Consider the following 20,203-nt stretch of genomic DNA (forward strand, 5'->3'; position numbering starts at 1 on the left):
GGGAATAACAGAGCCAGGACTCAAACCCAGTCTGACTTATAAACAAACGCCCGTGCTCTGTCCTGGGCACCAAATAGGAAGAAGGGCCAGGTCCCCAATAAAGGTGGGTGCTAAGAAGAGGGGCCCAGACGCTGCCAAGGTAAGGGGGCTGCGATGACAGTAATGACGCTAATGAGGATGCTGCTGATGATGACGATGATGCCGCCGTCTGAGGGCAGGCTTTGCTGGCCTCAGGCAAAATGGCTCTGGAGGCCCCACCCAGGCTCCTACCTGCCCAGCTTGGGTCACCATGGCAACCACTACCTAGTGGGCCTGGTGGCTCAGAAAGGCCAGTCCTAGGCCAGGCTGGCTAGAGAGGCAGGCAACTTCCCAGAAAAGGGAAAAGGTTTGGGAAGGGAGAGCAGGAGAAAAGCTTTAAAAGGTCCTGGGTCCCAGGCTTCTGCATCTCTCTCTCCACTTGTTATCTGGGGTGTTAGAAAGGAGATTTCTTGACCTCAGGACCACCGAGGAAATGTGTTCCCCAGAACCGGGAGTTTCAGCTCAGCTCTAAAATTCTAAGGGGCCTGGCTCTGGCCATGGAGGGGACTTCCTGGGGGCAGCATGGTAGAAACAACCATGGAGCCACCGAGGGCCAGGGTGCCTGGATGGTCCAGCCTCGATAGATGGTCAACGTCCACGCTTCCTGTGGTCCTGTGTGCTGGGCGTGGGTCACGAGGCCTGGACAGCAGTCAGTGACCTGAAGCACCATTTTAATATATTCAACAATGAAATTTTAAAAGTGCCCTTCTTCATTAGGGCAGGATGCCTGAAGCTTTCTTGGGAAAATTCCAGAAGGGTCATTTATGTCGCCTGCATGTGAACACAACAGGACCCTGTCAGCTTTTGTGAACCCGCCCTCTGCCCCCCTATTCCAAGTTCCTTGTAACTCAAAACCACTCTCTGGCTTCCCAAGTCCTTCCAAGTAAAAGCTAAAGTCCTCACACCATTCTAAACCAGCACTGCCCACACTGTGCGTGGCAGCTTTCCGCAGTGATGGAGATGGTCCACACCTGTGCTGTCCAAGAGAGCAGCCACTCACCCTACGTGGCTATGGAGCACCTGAAATGTGGCTAGTGCCACGGAAGAAATAAAATTTAAAGTCTTATTTAATTTTAACTCATTTGAATTCCAACAGCTGCGTGCGGTGAGTGGCTTCTGTACTGGGCAGCGCAAGGCTATAATCAGCCCCACTAGCACGTCAGCTCCGCTGGGGCAGTGGCCTCGGTCAGCTTTATTCTCTGCCCCTCTCAGTGCCTGGCTCACGAGGCACCAGCTGAATGGATGAGGCACAGTGGTGCCAGCCCTGCCTCTCTGCTCTGCCCAGGCCCCTCTGTTCCCACGCACTTACCTTCTCTGCTTCCCCACCCCCAGTGCAGTCTCGGGTTGGGGGTGGCCTTTGACATCATCCCATGGGCCTATGCCTGACTTCCCAGGATGGGGCAAAGGGCCCAGGGGCAGCCAGGGCCATTCCCACAGAGGCCATGCCCAGACACTGCCACCTTCTTGGAATTCTCAGCCCATTGGTGGGGACTGAGCAGAATGCTGTCCATCTGCTTACAGACGCACAACCAGCCCTGAGAAGCCAGCCCATCTCCCAGCTCAGACCAAGAACCTGAGGCCCAGAGACGGAAGCAACGGACTTGAGGTCACGGTGCAGCAAGTGGGAGGAGTGTCTCATCCAGGCACTGAATGCCTTTCAGCGCCCCCTCGGCCACCAGCCTGCTGCAGTGTCTAGATAACTCCTCAGCTTCAGAATTGTAAAGTGACTGTATCGGGCAGCTCTGACCCAGGTGTTCACCCTCACATGGCCTCGCGGGCCCCGCCCCACTGGGCAAGTTCCACATTCCAGGGGGGCCTGATCTTTAGCAGCAGGGGTCCTCAGGGGCACATGGGGGCAGGGGGACAGAGGCTTCATGCTCAGAGAGTGACTAATTCCAATCCCAGCTCCAAACTCTCCAGTGGAGGCTGGTAGAAAGCCGTTGCCGCTATGTGTGCATTTTTAGGGCGTACTGGCATAACCAAGGCTCTGCTCCGGCAGTGTGGACAAGTCGTGGAGTGGCCCCAGGGAGAAGTTGAGGCCTGAGGCAGATAGAAAATGGGGGCCCTGGGGGACGGCGAGCAGCCCACAGGCTGGCGCTGCCTGGAGGACCGCAGCTCGACCCAACTGCTGGCCATTCTGGGAACCCAGCTGGTGGGATGGGTCCACCTGCCTTGCTCCCAGCCTCGGAGGCCACTGCTCCTGGCTCTCAGCCCCCAGAAAGAACCCAGAGAGGTTCTTCAAGCAGCAGGCCTGGGCCGAGAGGGTGGTCAGCTCCAGACCAGTGGTCACCCCTCCAAGGTTTCTGGAAGGGTGAGCTTTGTCAGAGCGGCAGAAGCAGCCAGACACCATGCCGTTGGCAGCTTCTCATCCCAGGGACTCCAAATGTGGAGGAGGAAGGCCTGCCTGGCCCATCCTCACCCTGGGCCAAGCCTCGGGGTGCCTGAAGTGTCCCTCCTGGGCCATGCGGATGAGCCCCTGGGAGGCTGGCCAGGGGGCAACAAGTGTGCCCTTCCCTAGAGGACAAGTGGACCATTCCAAGACTGAAATGGATTATTTCCATCACTGCCCATCATCCACGAGCCTAAAAATGGCCTCTCAGAGCTGAGGACGCTCCCTAGTCGAGGAGGTAAGAGTGTCTTGCCAGCCCCCAGCCACAAAGTCAGGTGGTTCGGTCGCTGGGTAGAAGCCCCCTCACTGTACCCCCACCTCCCCAGGAGTCCCGTTCTGGCTGCAGGACCTGCGGTGGCCACGTCATCTGCACAGAGCCTGTGTTTCTTAGGCTTCTCCTTTTCCGTCCACAGCAACATCACAAGTTCTGGGGTCATGCAAGCAGGTTTAATCCTCGCTGTGTCACCTTGGGCAAAGTCACTGCCCCTTGGTTTCTTAGTTTTGAAACGTGGGAGGATGAACTCCAGATCACTCCAGAAAATGCTGGAGGATTAAATGAGAGAATCCCCATCAGGCGCTTAGCTACGAGCCACAGCCTTTCTGTCAGTACACTGCTGACAGTCCTGCTGGGTTCTGGGTGGCACTTGGGTAAAACTATCAAGTTTTAAAAATGTGTAAAGGAGTAACGACATGTGGGACAAAGAAAGATTCACAGGCAAGAGCTTCCACTCCAAAGGGATTGAAAATGAAGACTTGGGAGCTCCCTGAAAGGCCAACAGGGCTGCGTAGAGGACCACGGTTCACCTCCGACAGGATGTTTGCTACGTGTTTCTCTTCACCCGCCCCCCCCCCCCCCACGCCCCAGAAGATTAGCCCTGAGCTAACATCTGCTGCCAGTCCTCCGCTTTCTGCTGAGGAAGACTGGCCCTGAGCTAACATCCGTGCCCATCTTCCTCTACTGTATATGTGGGATGCCTGCCACAGCATGGCTTGACAAGTGGTGCGTAGGTTCACACCCGGGATCCGAACCGGCAAACCCCAGACTGCCAAAGCAGAACCTGCTGAACTTAACCACTGTGTCACCAGGCTGGCCCCACTAGGTGTCACTTTAAAAAACATGTTTTCCAGCAATAAAATCCATTTTTGGAAAATGGAGGAAATGAGAACATAAACTTCTTGTTAGAAATTATGAATTATCACCTCGTTCTACAGGTGTGGTAAGGAGGGGAGGCTCTCACTCTCAGCTGATGAGAGCTCCAGCATTTAGAGGACAGCCGACACGAGGTCGTGGTCTCATGTGGCTCAGGGAACATGGCTCAGGGGTGTGTGTGGTTATGGAGGGAGAGCCGAACAGCCGTTGTCAAAGGTTACCGCCAGTGAGCCGGTCCTCGGCGGGGCACGGGTGCTCCCTTCAGGCGCTCAGCCGTCATGCAGATCTTAAACTGTCCAATAGAGAGCATCAGGTAGCTAGCCTCTGAACGTGGCCCAACACTGGGCACCCAGCATGAGAGGATGAGACGCAGAGGAAGACGAAACGCAGAAACGCACGCATCTTCCTCTGCAACCAGCCACAGCCAGGGCGCAGACAGCAGAGCTCTGGCAGGGAGGACTTTGCCGCAAGGCCGCCCGGGGAGGCTGCGGGAGGGACAGGAGAAGGTGGGAGCGGGGGTGTCTCAAGAATGACCTCTCCAAGGGGCACCTCCCCCAGCTGGCACCCCATCCTGCCGCTCCCCATCCTGGCCCCAGGCGGAGCTGCCAGGCTGTTATTTCACACACGGGGGGGGGACACTGCAAATGCAGGTCTGCGCGGTCCCCCCTCAGTGTTCCCTGGGATGGCCAGCTTCAGGGGACAGTGAGGCAGGCCCTGATCTGCGCTCCTTCACTGGTCTGGAGCTCAAGCAGAGGGGACCCCCACTAGGGGCACTACTTTGCCCATTGGCTTCCTGAAATGGTAAATTCTGAGTTTAGAGCTTGGACAGAGATGCGAGGAGCTCTGCTGGGCACTGTGCTGTGCCCAGGGGACACGGCGACTCCCCGATGCTTACTGAGCACACACACTTCATCCGGCCACGCATACGCCTCACAGAACCGAGCTGGAGGGAGGCAATCCTGTGTCAGGGATGAGCCCATGGAGGCCTCAGGGTGCTGAGCAACTTGCCCAGAATCACAGGCAGTGAAGGGAACAGAGCCTAGACCCGAACCTGGGTCTTCCCAGCTTAGCCCAGGGTGAGGCCAGGGGGTACTTCTCGACATCTTCCTCCCTCCACCTTTGGACCCGCTGCGGTCCCTGAGCACGCCCTGCCCTAAGTGTGCACGGATCACATGACACAAATAGGAGACTGTGATGGGTGAGGGCCAGTGAGGGGTCCCTCTAACTGCAAACCTAAGGCTCTGCCTGCTACCCCAAGGCCAGGACAGGGGCTGCTGCTCAGGTTATTTCGGGTCCCTAAGAACACCCAGCATTGCATGTTGTAAGTGCTCAAGAAATACGTAAAAGATTAACTACACACGCGCACACCCCTTCTGTTAGAAACTCAGACATACAGCATCCATTTGGGCCAAGAACCTCTAAATTCCACATTCAACAAGGAGTTGCATGGTTCATGTCATGACAATGGCTCCACCTTTCCGGGAGAGGTTTAGCCACTCACGGACACGTGAACTGCAGACAGCTGCTGGTCTCTAACCGTGGAAGCTTCACGCTGGTGACATCGCCAGTGAGCAATGACCAAGGGATCCCCGCTGATGTTCACAAGGGCCGAGGGAGGCCTTTGGTGAGAAGACATGTTTGCAGACCCGGGAGATGGGGCGCCATCCTTCCTACAGCACAGGACAGCCAGCATCCCTCCCTGGTCCCACCGGGGCAGCCATAACTCCCTTTCTGAAGAGGAGTCTCCTAAGAAACACCCCCAGAGCTGAGGCAAGAGGGGAGACACCATCGCTGCCTCTCACTGCAGCACACTACCCCCAAACCCTGCCATCTCAGAGCCTTCCCACACTGCCCCGGGCCAGCCACTGGCCCGCCCCTCTTCTCAGCGGCTCCTAAGGCACCTCCTGCTTCAAATCGCCCCTGTCACTCACAGGGACTCTGTGCATGGTAATGTCAGTTTTCTCACTGGTAAAGTGGGTCTTTCTTCTTTCCCCTTTGGCTCACGGGATGACCCCACAACACGATGCATCTCTGCTGAGCTCCAGTCAGTGGAAGAACAGCAGGTGAAGGGGGTCTTCTTTCCTAGCCTGTATCCCGTGGCTCCATAGCACAAGTGCGAGAGGAACTTAGTCCTTCCATAAACTACACAACTTTCTCTCAGGCAGTAACGGGGATCTAAGCAGCCCAGTCTACTGACCAGGAACGGAAGCCCGGAAGAGAGACCCTTACCCAGGCGTCCATCACAGTCAAGGACACCCAGAGGCTGGGCTCCTCCTCTCAGCCCCTGCTGGGCTAATAACTTAAACTGGCTTTCCCTCATCCATCTGGCCTTCCCTGGATTGAAGACTGAGCCAATGACCCCTATGTCATCAGCCCTCTTCCTGCCACTGGGAAAGGTTCAGGGCGAGGCAGGGTGAGACCATTCCAAGAGTCCCAGGCCATTGTTAATGGCACCGGGGAACCTCAGGGTCTGTAAGTCCCTTAGGGGCCGAGGCTGGCTCCCCGTGCCTCCTGGTGTGGTCTGCCCCCACCCTGCCCAGGCCTGGCCCAGAGAAACATCCATAAATGACACCAGCAGTGAGGCCTGGGGCAGGTAATGTAACATTTCTGTGCTTCAGTTTCCTGTTGAGAAAATGAGGAAAGTAAGAGTCATTTCCAGTGCGTGGCGCAGTGTCTGCGGACAGAAGCAACTTTAGGGGTAGGGAAATAACTCATTCTATGTTGACTCAGGAGCAAGGCTCAACTCTGGTCTTGCTTCCTCTTTCCAGGGCCTCTCCTATGGGGTCTCCTGCACAGCAGGGTGTCCATTGTGACCTGCTCTGACAGCCCCCTATACCCTCCTCACATAGTACCTACCACAATGGCAGCTCAACAACAAATGGTGTCATTAGCCTGCAGGCCCTGAGGCTCACGGGGTACGAAGGGATGTCTCTCATTCTGGCTGCATCTCCAGGGCCCAGCAAGATGCCAGCAGGTAGCAGGAGCTCAGTAAATACTGCCTCCTTGCAACCCCTGGGGCAGGCTCAGAATAACCAGCCACTCAAACGGCAGGACAGCTCCCTGGTTACTGACAATTCCTGCAAACAGGGCCTTCTAGGGCCTGCAAAACCGGCTCCCCAGGTCCCACAGCCTCCCTCTCTCCCTGCTCACGCTGGTCTCTCATTTGCGGCTTCTCATCTTGGGAGGCGGGGTAGAGAGCATACCTATTTCCAGAGGATACATACTCTGGGGTGTTCCTTCTCTGCATGAGGGGCCATGATTCTCATCAGTTCTGGGTAAAGGCATGAGTGCCCATCAGAAGATGGAAATGTGTTTGGGTGGCCAGGCATCTAGTCTTCATGGGACTGTGCTTAGTGGTTAAGGCACAAGTTCCTACCTGTAGCTCTTGTGCTCAAAACATATCTGCTGAATGAATGAATGAGATAGGGCAGGACCTCCCACAGGGCCTGCCCCGTCCCTGCTCCAGCCACGCCCCTGCTCCCTCAGAGGCAGGGAGGGATCCTGTGCCCCTTGAGATGGGAGGTAGGGAGGAGCGGATGCCCTAGAGCACGTGCTGTAAGGATGACAGAGCGTGGCAGGGGAAGCCGCTCCCTCCACTTTCTCCCCAGTAGAGAGCATCAATACGGCTGCACCAGAAACTCGAATCAAGAACCACACAACAGTCAACTTCCGACCCTGTAATGCCATTTCTCAGACCTCATCTTAGGAATCAACCTGAATAAGAATAAATGCTACATATTTGAGGAATTTGTAAATTTATCACTGAAGAAGAACTAAGACAATTTCAATCCTAACCGTAAGGCCAGGGCAGGGAAGCAGGCCTGTGAAAGGCCAGGGTACCACAGGACGTTTTAATTGTAATGTTAAGTAAAAACATTTCTATACATAATATGATCGTAAGTAAATTATAAAGAGACAACTGTGCACAGAAAAAAGTCAGAAAGAAAAACACTAACAAGTTATGGGTAGTTGTCTTTGGGGTGGGACTAGGGTTTCCATGAATGTGGAATTTGTCACATTCTCTGCAGGTTTTGAAGAATGGAACTTAGGGGTTCAGAGTGGGCATCGGCTTTGGGGGGAGGGCAGCCACACTGCTCGTGACCTGGGCACGTGACCCCTCTGGGTTCTCAGCTCCTCACTGACACAGTGCAAACACCAGCACCACCTCAACGCAGAGCGTGCATTCATCAGACCCAGGACAGACATAAGCTACTTTAATAATAAAACTAACAGGAGGTGGGAGAGGGGTGGGCAGTGACTGCTAACGGGCAATAGGGTTTCTTTTCGGGGTGATGAAAATGTTATGGAATCAGAGAGTGGTGATGGCTGCACAACCTTGTGGATATCAAAACCACTGAACTGCTGTGCACTTTGAACGGTGAATGTGATGGTGGGTGAATTACACCTCAACTTAAAAAACTGGAGAACAGGTAAAGGAAAATCATGACAGGGAGGTAACAGCGGCCTGCTACAAAGGACTGAGGACGCTCCCGGGAGGCTCAGCCAACATGTCCCTTTCCTCTTGGCCACCTGAGTTCCAGCTGAGGAGGCACCGGGTCTTACTGACCCTTGTAGCCCGAGGGCCCTTCCCGGGGCAGCTCCCAAACTGAAAGGGGGATCAGCCGGGACATGGGAGGGAAGGAAACAGACGCTGCCGACTTTCTAACGCACCATCGGATGTAGGCAGAAATAAGGAGGCGGGCAACCAGCACTGACCACAGGCCAGTCCAGCCAAGCAGCCCTGGTGGGAGGGGCACTTACCCAGGAAGCCCTCCTCATCCACAATGATGGTGTAGTCCTCTGGCGTCTCAGTAAGGCTGAAGAACTTGCACCTGGTTAGATGGACAGACAGACAGACACAGGATATTGTGTTAGCCCCACATTAGTCCCAGTAGGACCCTATGGCAGCTGCCCACCGGAATCCAGTGGGAGAAGACTCAGTTTACCCAGAGCTCTGCCTGCAGGCTTCTGGGTAACCTTGGGTAAGCTGCTTGTCTCTCCCTCCACATACCCTCAGTTCTGACTCACAAGGTCTCAGAGAGTCTCCTCGGTACCCCCCAATCTTTGGGGACCCCTGAGCCAGCCAGCCTCTAAGACAGGCCTGAGGGTCTTAGAACTCATTTTTTCTCAGGAGGCGGAAGTGTCAGAAGGGTGGCTTTGCAGGTACCATGCAGGTGAACTGCCTTTTCCGTGGGCCCCCACATGCCAACCTCTACACCCCCATCGCTGCCTCCACCACCGTCCCGGCCCCGCCTTCACGAACTCGAGAGTTCCCATTGTCATTTATAGCCTAATTCACATCACCCAACTGACAGCCCAGATTTTAGGGGACTTTTCTTCCTTGCACCAGGGAGGGGTGTGGCCCTCACCGTCATCTGGGGGGCACAGGTCCCTGAAGTACCACATGTTACCGTTGGTAAACTGCTTAGCCCAGAGTGTGTGTGAGACCATCAGTTTCCCACGGCCAGGGGCTGGCGATCGCTCTCCCTCTGTGGCTCTCCCCTACAGGTCTCGGCCTTAGGCACGCACGCTCTTGGTGCCTGGTAGACACACAGGGTTCCAGGTCCAGGCCGCCCTAGAGCTGGCTTCGAGGCTTCCCGTACCAGGTGCCTGTCTCCCGGTTCCCCATCCAGCTAGAGCGGCCCCAGAACGCCCCGTGCAGCCACAGGGAGAGACAGCGCACACGAGCAGGGGCGCGCAGAAGCCTCCTCGTGCTCATGTATCTGGCGTCGCAGCTCCCAAGCACAAGGCCCAGCACGGGCTCTGTGCACAGTACGTAAAGCCGTCCATCACGGGAAGCCAGAAGAGACGAGGCTCAGTGAGCAACCCTAGCAGGGGCCAAATATCACCTCCACAAAGACTAAACCGCACAGGATCTTGGAGTGGGTGCAGCGTTGCAGAGCTGGGGCGGCCGGAATGTCCTTGATCTCTGCCCTGCGGGCTCTCCTCTCCTGTCAGCCACCCTGCGAGCCCGAAGCCCTGGCGACAGAACCTCCGCAGAACCCTCTTACTTCATTCTTTAAGTTTTCCACAAGGAATGAGAGCAACTGGAGCCGGAGGGAATGCAAAATGGTACAGCCATTTGGAAAAGAGTTTGGCAGTTTCTTATAAAGTTAAACCTACAGTGACCACACGACTCAGCAATCCCAGGTCTTTACTCAAGAGAAATGGAAACACAATCACACCAAGACCTGCGTGCCAATGTTTACAGCCTTTATTTATAATCACCCCAAACGGAAACCCCCAGATGGCCTCCCCTGAAGTGGCAAGCGGATAAACCGCAGCACACCCACACCATGGAATCCCGCTCGGCAGTCAGAAGGAACGAACTACCGCTTTGTGCAACCGTGTGGACAAATCTCAAACACAGTTTGCTAAGTTAAAGCAGCCGGAGTCAAAAGGTTACATCCTCTATGATTCCATTTATACGACCTCCCGGGAGAGGCAGAACTGTAGTGCAGAGAAGAGACTCGCGCTTGCCAGGGGTTGGGGGTTGACTTCAGAGGGACACCGGGGAACTTTCTAGGGTGATGGAAGGGTTTGGTATCTTGATGGTAGTGGTGGTTCAAGATCATATACATTTGTCAAAACTCAAAGAACTTGTGCTAAAAAGCCTGCCTTTTACTGTATGTAAATTACGCCTCAAGAAACCCGACTTTAAAGAAAACTGGTGTGCTAGGGTCGTAAACGAAGGTGGTATTCTCCTGCCCTCTGACGCTCTGTCCAACCAACAGCACGCTCTTCAATCTCCCTCCAGCTCTTTGGCTTTCGAATTACATCTCTGTCGCCACCTGTCTCATATCCAATTTGCAGCTATTGCCCGGACAAACGAAATCTGTACTTGCTTGGGGACAACGGCAAATTATCACCTTAGGAAGCGGCAATCACAGGTCTGGCCTAGCTCCTTCTTAGGGACCCCCAGGCACTCAGAGAGCCTCGGAAGCACCCCCAGTCTCCAGATTTCCATGAGCAGGCAGGTACTCACGGGGAGGCTGGGGGTGGCCACCCAGCCGTCCGAGAGAGCCCTGTGAAAGCAAACAGAGGTGGCGCTGGCCCCTGTGCCCTCTGGGCTGTGAGGGACACTCCAGAAATAGATCGTATAAATGATCCTAGAGGACATGAACACCAGCAGAAGGCAGCATCGGCCTCTGTGTAAACGGGGTATAAATATGCCGTTGACGTGACCCGTCTCTCAGGGTCGAGTGCCTGAGGCTCTGCCAGCTGCTGGACATCCATCTTGGAAGGCGCACCTTGGCATGGGCAGGGCTCCAGGAGAGCGAGTCAGCTAGGGCTCTGGTCACCGACCTCGGAAGTCAGCCCCAGGCTCTTCCTGCCCTCCATCACCCCCAGATGTGGTACAGTCTCCAGGGCCCCACTTCATCTTACCTCCTGAGTCACTGACATGTCTTTCCTCCCTCCACCACTCCTTCCACGGGAACGCTTTCCTAGAAGATGTCCCGGCCTCCGACCTTGTCTCGCTCCCCCACTCTAGGCCTGCCTTCCGAGCCTCATGCCACCAAAGGGTGACAAATGTTCTTTCCACTGCCAAGTACACCCTTCCCTCTTCTTTGGCTGGAGACTTGCTGCTCATCCCTGAAGACCTAGCTTAAGCATTTTCTCTTGGAGTAAAATCTTTTCTGATCAGCACCAGCTACCTCCTCTTCCTCACCTCCCACCGTAGAGGTGGTCTTCCCTTGACAGCCCACTGCCTCACACTATGTCTACAAGAGGACTTTTAGGCCACTGTGGGTGGCTGGGCTTGTGGTGCATCACAACTCTAGCAGGAAGAGTTCATTATCTAAGTATGCCCTTAGATCTGGAAGTGCACAACCTGTGCAACTGCAATGTGAGGGTCCTGAGTGCTTTCCACAATCTATTACAAAGCATACTTTAAGGGTCTGCATCCCCCAGTGGACCATAAGCTCTCAGAAGCAAGGACCATGGGTTCTCTGTATACTCAACTAGTACCCAACACCGGCTGAGCATAGAGTCAACAATCATTGTCTGCTGAGCAAAGGGGTAAACTGCCCACAACCTACCTCTGAAGCCAGAGAAGCTCTGATCAGAAGAAACCCTGCCTGCCCCCGTGTGGCACTGCCTTGACTTACACTTTCTCTGGGCGACACTAAAGCTCCCAGTCCCAAACCATGCTCTCTAACGAGTTGTGGCAGGATGCTGGGACCCGCGATTTGGGCCTCTCTGTACTTTGGCTACAAGAAGCCCGAGAGAGGACCAAACCCAGCCATTGCCCAGCCCACTGCTAAGCGGTGTAGGCCCCCTGGGGGGAGAAGGGCTCGCCCTCGAGAGGCCCTGTGGTTCTAAGGACAGGTGAAACAACAAGCGGAGTCAGCACCCAGGTCATGGGAAGATGACTGTAGTCCCGGAGTCAAGAGACCTGGGTTCTGGTCCCAGAGTGGCCCCTGGGGTGGTGAGCCCCGGGCAGCTTCCTTCCTCTGCACAGTGAGGGACAGGCTCCAAATGGACTGGCTCCCATCCAGCCCCAGCGAGGCCAGGGCACGGCCACAGGGAACCCTGCCAGCCCTCCAGCAGCGTGCACCTCAAGGGTCCTGGCCAGCAAAATGAGGCGTGGGGAGAAGAAGCCGGAACCATCAAGTCAGTCTAGAAAACACCTCTCAAGAGCAGGGAAAACTCCAACCAGCTCCAATCAGAATCCAAGACAGATGTGCTGCTCAGGCAGATGGGCTCATCCATCTCACAGTCTATGCCACAAGCGACCTGAAAGTTGGGCAGTGCACAACCCAAGCAACTGTGTGTGATGGTTGCTCCTGCAGGAGCAGTCAGGTAGATGGAACACAGACCTCCAGAGCCCTGGGCAAGGAAGGAGGGAACCTGGGGAACAGCAGCTCTGGGGAGAGGCTGGCTCACTGTGGTTCAGGACCCCCCCCCCCAAGAATCACGCCAGCTCCTGACAGGAGCACCCACGAATCCCTGGCACTGTGAACAGAGCAGGGGACTGGATGAGGGCAGGCACACCAGGAAGCCCGTGTCTGCTCAGAGCCTCAGAGTCAGTAAGGAGCATGTGAGGATCCCTAAAGGGACTCTGGACTGTGTCCCTTTTGGCCAGGAGGAAGATTCCAGCCACCACCCTTGAATCTCCAAAGGGCTGTTGTGGACCATGGAGTGGAAGCAAGGCTGCTGCTTACAGCTCTGTGAGCTTAGGCAAGTTACTTAACCTCTCTGTGCCTAAGTTTCCTCATGTGTATAATGGGGATAATAGTAGTGTCTACTTCATAGGGTTTCTGTTAAAGAACAAGTGAGTGAATCCCCAGTGTGAACAGTCAGTATAGTGGGTATTTACTCTTTTTGGAGGGCAGATGCAGCTGAAGGGGAGGCCATGGGGAGGCCAGCTGTGTTCCCAGTAAAGAAAAGCCCTAAAGCCAGCTGCACTCACACTGGCAGGCTGGCAGGAAGCAGTGACTTATCCGTTCTCCACGGGGCCGAGCACCAGGTGGGCAGGCTGCAGGGGTGACACTGCCACGATGGGAGGATGGATTCCGCCACCTCCGAGGCTTGGGCAGCACTGACTCTCTGATTGTTTGAAACACGTGGTTCCTACACACTGACCCCAAGCAACAAGCTTTGGCTGAAAAGTCTCCCTTCACCTTCCTGGGAGCCCGGCTCCCACCGGGCAGCCAGTGGAGGGATGATGGCTCATGATGGAAGACACCGGCTCAGCCTGAAATTCCCAGTGAATCTGTGTTGGAGCCAAACCTGCAGCCCTGGGCCTGAGCCCACCTGGTCGTGGCTCCCTCACACGCCGTGCTGCTGAGACCTCAGGAACCTTCAGACATCCGGCCTGTGTGAGCACAGGGATCGTCCAGGTCTGGGGAGCCAGGGAGGTGGCCTGCCACACCGCCAGTGGGTGAGCTTGCATCCCGTCAGCATCCTGGACACCACAGAGACCCCCTTGCGCAGGCAGGCTCAGCAAAGGCTGCCCGTATGTGCACGCAGAGGACCCGGGGCTCTGGGAAGCAGAAGCCAGCTTTGTGGGCCAGACCCTGCCTCCTGCAGGGTCACAATGCCCTGTGTCAGCCAGACCCCATGGAGGTCCCCGACTGTGCGCCACAGACGAAGTCCAGGCCTTTGCAATTAGAGCCTGGCCAGCCAGACTCTAATGTGAGCTCACACTGGACACATGGGACGGACCCCTCCAACAGGACTGAGATAGGCATTCAGCAGGTTCCAGGCACTGTTTACAACCATCCCCATTCCTTCCTTCAAGCAGGGGTTCAAGGTCCGCCAGCCCCTTCTGAATTTCGGCACCTACCTGGAGAGCCAGGGGCGTTTCCCAAAGTGCAGCCCATGCAGTCTGGGAGGAGGGGGGCCCGCTTCTGGGGACCACCACCCTGCCCGGCCCATGCTTTCTGCAGGGAGCACAGAGCCTGGCACAGCACGGGTGAGCCACAGCCGTGCCTCGGGGCTCGCGGGCCGCCCCACGCCTTCAGGGGGCTCGTCTTCCCAAAGGAGGACCAGGCAGATGGCCTGTCAGGCTCCGCTCTCTGCACCAGCCGCAGCACCTTCATCCATTCCTCCGGGGTCTCCTCCAGCTGTATCGCGTTATTCACATTTCATTTCTATGGTCTTCAATGACAAAGGCTGCCGTTTCAAGTTTTAGTTAGAAAAAAAGCCCTGTGTTGGTTCTGTGATGTGAAGGGCAGGCCTGAAGAGGAGTTTCCTTTACTGTTAAGACAAAAAAACCTGCTCATGACAGGAGCACCCACGAATCAGACAGTGCGGGTAACAGCGTTAGAAAATTCTACAGTGATATCCAGGCAGGACTGCGAAAAGGGGGTGAGTGAGACAGAAGGAATCAGTAGGGTTTAGATAAAGCCCCCAAGATGCAGGCAACAGCCTAAAGCAGTGGCTAGATCACTCAGTCATTCAACAAACAAATTACTAAGTGTCTTGATGTGTCAAGCACAGTTTCAGGTGCTGAGGACACACCTTAAATAGTTGGACAATTAGAGTTTGCATGGGGGGAATAAATAGATAGTGTGTCAGATGGTGGTATGTGCTGCAGAAAATAAAAAGTGGGGAGGGGCCAGCCCCGTGGCCGAGTGTTGAGTTCCCGTGCTCTGTTTCTGCGGCCCAGAGTTTTGCCAGTTCGAATCCTGGAGGCGGACATGGCACTGCTCATCAAGCCACACTGAGACGACATCTCACATGCCACAACTAGAAGGACCCACAACTAAAAATACACAACTATGTACCAGAGAGCTTTGGCAGAAAAAGGAAAAATAAAATCTTTAAGAAAAAAAAAACTGGGGAAGGGGCAAGGGCTGGCAGAATCAGGGTTTGCAATTTAAAACAGAGCAGGGAGTGGTTCCCAGGAGGAAATGGGGAGCACTTGTTCGATGGGTGCAGAGTTTCAGTTTGAGATGACGAAGTTCTGGAGATGGATGGTGGTGACGGCTGCACAACGTGAATGTACTTAACACCACAGAACTGTGCACTTAAAAATGGTTAAGGGCCAGCCGGTGGCACAGAGGTTAAGTGCACATGTTCCACTTCAGTGGCCCTGGGGTTTGCTGGTTTGGATGCCGGATGCAGACATGACACCACTTGGCACGCCATGCTGTGGTGGGCATCCCACATATAAAGTGGAGGAAGATGGGCAAGGATGTTAGCTCAGGGCCAGTCTTCCTCAGCAAAAAAAAAAAAAAGAGAGAGAGAGAGCGCGCGAGAGAGAGGCTTGGCAGCAGTTAGCTCAGGGCTAATCTTCCTCAAAAAACAAAAAAGATCTATTTAAAAAAATAGTTAAGACGGTAAATTTTGTTATGTATATCTGGCACAATAAAAAAAGAAATTGAGCAGGGAAGGGAAGGTCCCCACAGCATCTGGAGGGGGTGGAAGAGCAGGCGTGCAGCTGCCCCAGGGAGGCCAGAGGGAGGGGACAAGCCGGAGAGACAGGCCGCAGGGGCTGAGGGGTGGGGAGGGGGACGAAGGCAACCAAAGATGTGAGAGGCAAGGGGGAGGGATGGTGCCCCTCGTGGCCGTTGTGAGCACGGGGCAGGGCTGCCAGACCGGTGAGGGGGCTGTTCCTCTGCTTCAAGGAGGTTGGTGACGGCTGACGGAGCCCTGGACCAGGCTGCTGGCGGTGGGCGTGGTCCCATTCACAGCCAGAAAATAATATTCGACAACTTCGGGGAGGGGAGGTCAGGTCAGTGAGAAACATGAGGTGGAGGCAGGGAACCACCGTCGCCCCCACCAGCTTTCTGGAGGGAGGCAAGCAGGTAGAGGCGGGGACCTGGATCCACACAAGTTACTCCCCTCTGAATCTGGCCGCGATCGACGGAAGCAGTCAGGCTCCAGTCCTCTCCTCCACAGAGACCTGGGCAAGGAGAGGACCTGGGGCTATGGGGCTGCCCCGGCCCCTCGCCAAGGGCCAAAGCAGAAACCACGGAGAGCTGCGGATGGTTCTTTCTTATGCCCGTCCCAGTGGCCTGGGACGGCTGGGCAGGGCAGAAGGCTCACACAGGGCAGGAAACACAGCCTGGGGAAGACCAGCCTCTTGCTTTGTGAACATGTACCCAAGGGCAGAGCACACGGGAGGCGCTGCCTGGTGGGTCCCTTTCTCCCTGGGGTGACTGAGACGGAAAAGGCCCAAGCGTGGATCTTGGCTTTACCACCCACCCGAGATGAGGCAGGAACAGCTTACTGGTCCTCACGTGGCCCCAGGTTCCTCATCTGTGAATGAGGATTGGAAACACCTCCCTTGCCGGGTAGTTCAGGCTTTGAGGAGGCTCAGAGCACACGTGGAAATGCTCGGGACCCCGCCTGAACGTGTGTATGCTCACTGGATGCAGGGAGGTGAGGAGCTGGCCGTCCCCACAGCATTCCCACCAGCGGAGTTCTTGGGCTTTGCAGACAGCACTTCTGCTCGTATGCTCTGCGCTTCTCCAGTGTTAAGTGACTTCTGCCTGATTGTGGCTCTCCCCGTTCCTGGTGGCCCCCAACCCTACCCTTACCAGGAATACAGTTAGTCTCGTGCAGGGGTGGGCGAGCCCAGCCCAGCTCTCCCACATAGGCCGTCCTGTCCCAAGGCACTCCCACATCCACCAGCCATCACCTCCCCGGTGATGAGAATGTCCACTGCCACACGGAGATTATTCACTTCCAGGTCCGTCTTTGTAGCGAGGCATCTGCTCCTGGGAGACGGGCCAAGTATTTCTCATCCAGGCTCCCCATGCCTCCCACAGGGCTCCCACAGGGCTCCACACGGGGTCTGTGCATAATCAGTGGTAACCGAATGAATGGGCAGTCACGTAATGAATTATTCCCATTTCACAGATGGGAAAACTGAAGCCCAGTCAGGTTAAGGCACTTACTGCCTCAGGTCCTGCGTGCCATGCAGTCTCCACAGTGGGGCAGGTGTGGCCTGCAGACAGTCCCTGTGACTCAGCTCTTCCCCTGGGAGCTCTCCGCCCTCGCACATGTGGAACAGGAGACTTGGACAGGAGAATTCATAACAGCTTGTTCTCAGGAATAAAAACCTGACTGCAGCCCCGATGCCCATCACCGGGAGAGGAGGGAATACTGAGAGAATGTCACCCAGCAGTCCAAAGGAAGGATCCACAGTGACCTGCAAAGCTATGAATGAGTCTCAGCAGTGTCACAGTAGATGGAAAAATAAGCCCCCAGATAGTAGGTACAGCACGGTACTCTTGTTACAGAGTTAAAAGCAGGTACAAAAAAAATACGCTTTCAAGACTACGTGCAGTTGCAATCTAACTCCATCACATTTACGTATAATAGAAATGAGGCATGAGACTGTGCCACTGCTCAGATGGAGGGTATTGTCTGGAGTCTACTGCTCTGGCTCTGCACGTGCTGATTACTTTATCAACATGAAATCACTACATAACTGAATAAAGGCAGCCATGCAGGGACAGATGACGGGCGAGTCTAATGAACCTGAGCTGAGGCCCACTGGGACTGCAGGCTTGTCCTGAAGGGGAACCTGCATCAGGAGGCAGTCCAGGCAGCAGGAGAACGGGCCTAGGGGTTGGCAGAAGGGTGTGGAGTACCCAGCCACAGAATGGAGCCAGGGCAGGCCACCAGGCCACAAAAGGGGGCAAGGAAACGCAGCTAAAGAGCCCCCAAGAGGAGGCGGCCAGAAGGGGTCCAGGCGCCAGAATCAGGCAAGAGTCCCAGGATGAATGCGCAGGTCTGGTCCCAGGGATGCGACTTCCTCTCCTCCAGGTCATTCAATCAGCCTTGCGGGTCAGGGATTTGGGGCTCACCTCGACTCCATAGATGTCTCTTCACTCCCCAACTTGTCCCCACAGTCCAGCCGCTTATTCAGCCCTCTGAGGGCAATGCAGGTAATGGGTGAATGCTCTGGAAAGAGCATGGTCTGCTCAGGGGCCTGGGCTATGGCTTCAGCCCCATGGCCTGAGACATTTACAAGTCCCTGGGCCTGCCTTCCTACTCCTAGTGGGGCATGACCCCACTGGCCACGGAGCCAGGGTAAGAGGTTGCATCCCTCTCCAGGTCAGAGCACCAGGCACATGCAGGCGCCCAAACAGCATCAGTCGCTTTCCTTCCTCTCAGTGTGGATCACGGCCCTGGTTTTCTCCTGACATGAGTGGAAGCTTATTTGACTTGCCCTGGTCCTCAGACTGCAGTGAAGACACCCAGACACACAACCTCCTACTCTCCCAAGGATGCAAACAGCTGTTTGTCAGCGCACTGGAAACAATAATCAAAGTCCTTGACCCTAAAGCAATCATTGTCCTTACCCCTGCGCCTCCCAGTCCCTGACACTATTAATTGGGAATCAGCAGTGGCTAGAGAGCTCACTATTACAGGACTTTGGAGCCAAGCTGGGGGATGGCCTGGAGCTGTTGTCCTGTTGCCTGGCAACTCTGAGTGCCCCGGCTCCTGGGTCAACTGGGTGCCTCTCTTATCTATGCGGCCACTCCAATTCTGCCCTGTCTGCTGTTGGCTCTGGGGCAGGGTGTCCTGGGCGACCCCCTTGGCTGACCCCATCCTTAGATGACCCCTATCCAGTACCATCCTCCTCGGCAATGACCTCCAGCTGGGAGATCCCCCCAGGGCCTGGCTCCTGCCCAGCCTCCCCACCCTGGGTCAGCTGAACCCTCCCCTCCCCCGCCTCCCCGACATACGGCTCGCTCTGCACCCTGACCTACACCTCCAGTTTCCTAAGATTTAGGCCAACCAGTGAGGGCCCCCTCTCAATGTCTCAGTGTTTTCATCTATCTTATCCTTTCTCTCTGGCCTCAGAAAAACAATACAGCTGAGGCAGCCTTGTTTCTCTTTCTGCATTCCCACAGGCACCTCGCTCCCAGCTCTCAGGAGCCTGGCTCATACTTGGCTTCCCCATCTTAGTGACAAACAGGTTCAAGTTTCCTCCATCCTAAAAAAAACATCTCCCTCCTCTCCTCTCCTCAGGCCATCACCCCCTTCCCTCCCCTCCACCACCAAACAGGCCTCCAGCCTGTCACCACCAGCCCTCCAGACACTGCCTTGCCTCCACCCTCCACTGGAGCCTGCTCAGCTCACCAATGACCTCCACCAACCACGCTGGATGACAGCCTCTTCCTTCACGCCCTTCTGTCCTTGACCTATTGGCTGGATTTCACATGCTGGCCAATGCGTTCCCCTGGACTCTGGAATCTACCACATGGCCTCCTCCATCTTCTGATATCAACACTCTTCTTTTGTTTCCTGTAGTGACTTCTCCTCCCCAATATAGATGGCTCTCAAGGGGGTCTCACATTACACACTCCCCCCAATTCTCTCACTCCCCGGGTTCCAGCCACTGGGGCCCTGACTTTCTCTCCCAAGCTTCAGACCTGCACTTCTCTGCCTACACTGGCTGGAACTGTCTTGGATTCATTTCTCACATCCACCCTCTGGGAGAGGAACTGTTGATCACCATTTCACAGATGAGGAAGCTGAGGACAGCAAACTGTCAGATAACCAAGACTGCAACATGTGCCCTCATCCTGATGGGATGAAATCTAATTGCTCTAAAAACCCACTGCTGTTCCCCCTGGGCTTGGCCAACAGCCAACCACCAGGGCAGAGCCAAGGCCTGGGACTGCCCCTACCCTGGGGCCGAGAGGCTGAGTCATCTCAGAGAACATTCTCATTTTCAATTGCTGCGGCCGGCCGCCTGTTATGGAGGGCCCGCTGACACTGGAAACTCGATCTGTTTACTCTCAGATTCCTAACCCAGCAGAGCGAGGCCCTCACATGGGCCTCTCCTCAGTCATCCAGGGGATGAGCCCCGGCCAGTCAGAGCCCTGTTCTGGCAATGGACTTTAAACCAGGAGGGGGAGGGGGGCCATTTCCAGGTAGACTTGTCTAGCAAACCCACTGCGAAATTTCAGATTTATGAACCAGATAAACCAGCAGAGGGAAGAGAACTGCAAGGGTTTGTTTATTTGTGGAACAGTTTACCACAGGTTTACCATTGAAGCCACAAAGGGGGCACTTTCCTGGAATCACCCAGACTGGGAGGCGGGGTACAGGGAGGCTGGAAGCAAGCTGCAAAGGCCCCTGTGTGCTGCCTCCTTCAGTATGGAATCCTAGACAGA

General features: G+C 55.4%; 1 protein-coding gene across 1 annotated transcript in view; it reads right to left on the minus strand.

Moving 5' to 3' along the window:
• The window catches only part of CASTOR2 (cytosolic arginine sensor for mTORC1 subunit 2), a 61,865-nt gene that overhangs the window by 13,905 nt on the left and 27,757 nt on the right, over nucleotides 1–20,203 (minus strand). Inside the window, exon 2 of the mRNA XM_001494413.7 lies at nucleotides 8,379–8,449. Coding sequence (XP_001494463.2) covers nucleotides 8,379–8,449 — 71 coding nt within the window. The remainder of the gene's footprint in view (nucleotides 1–8,378; nucleotides 8,450–20,203) is intronic.

The sequence above is a fragment of the Equus caballus genome, chromosome 13, assembly GCF_041296265.1.
Source record: "Equus caballus isolate H_3958 breed thoroughbred chromosome 13, TB-T2T, whole genome shotgun sequence".
Taxonomy (NCBI): Eukaryota; Metazoa; Chordata; class Mammalia; order Perissodactyla; family Equidae; genus Equus; species Equus caballus.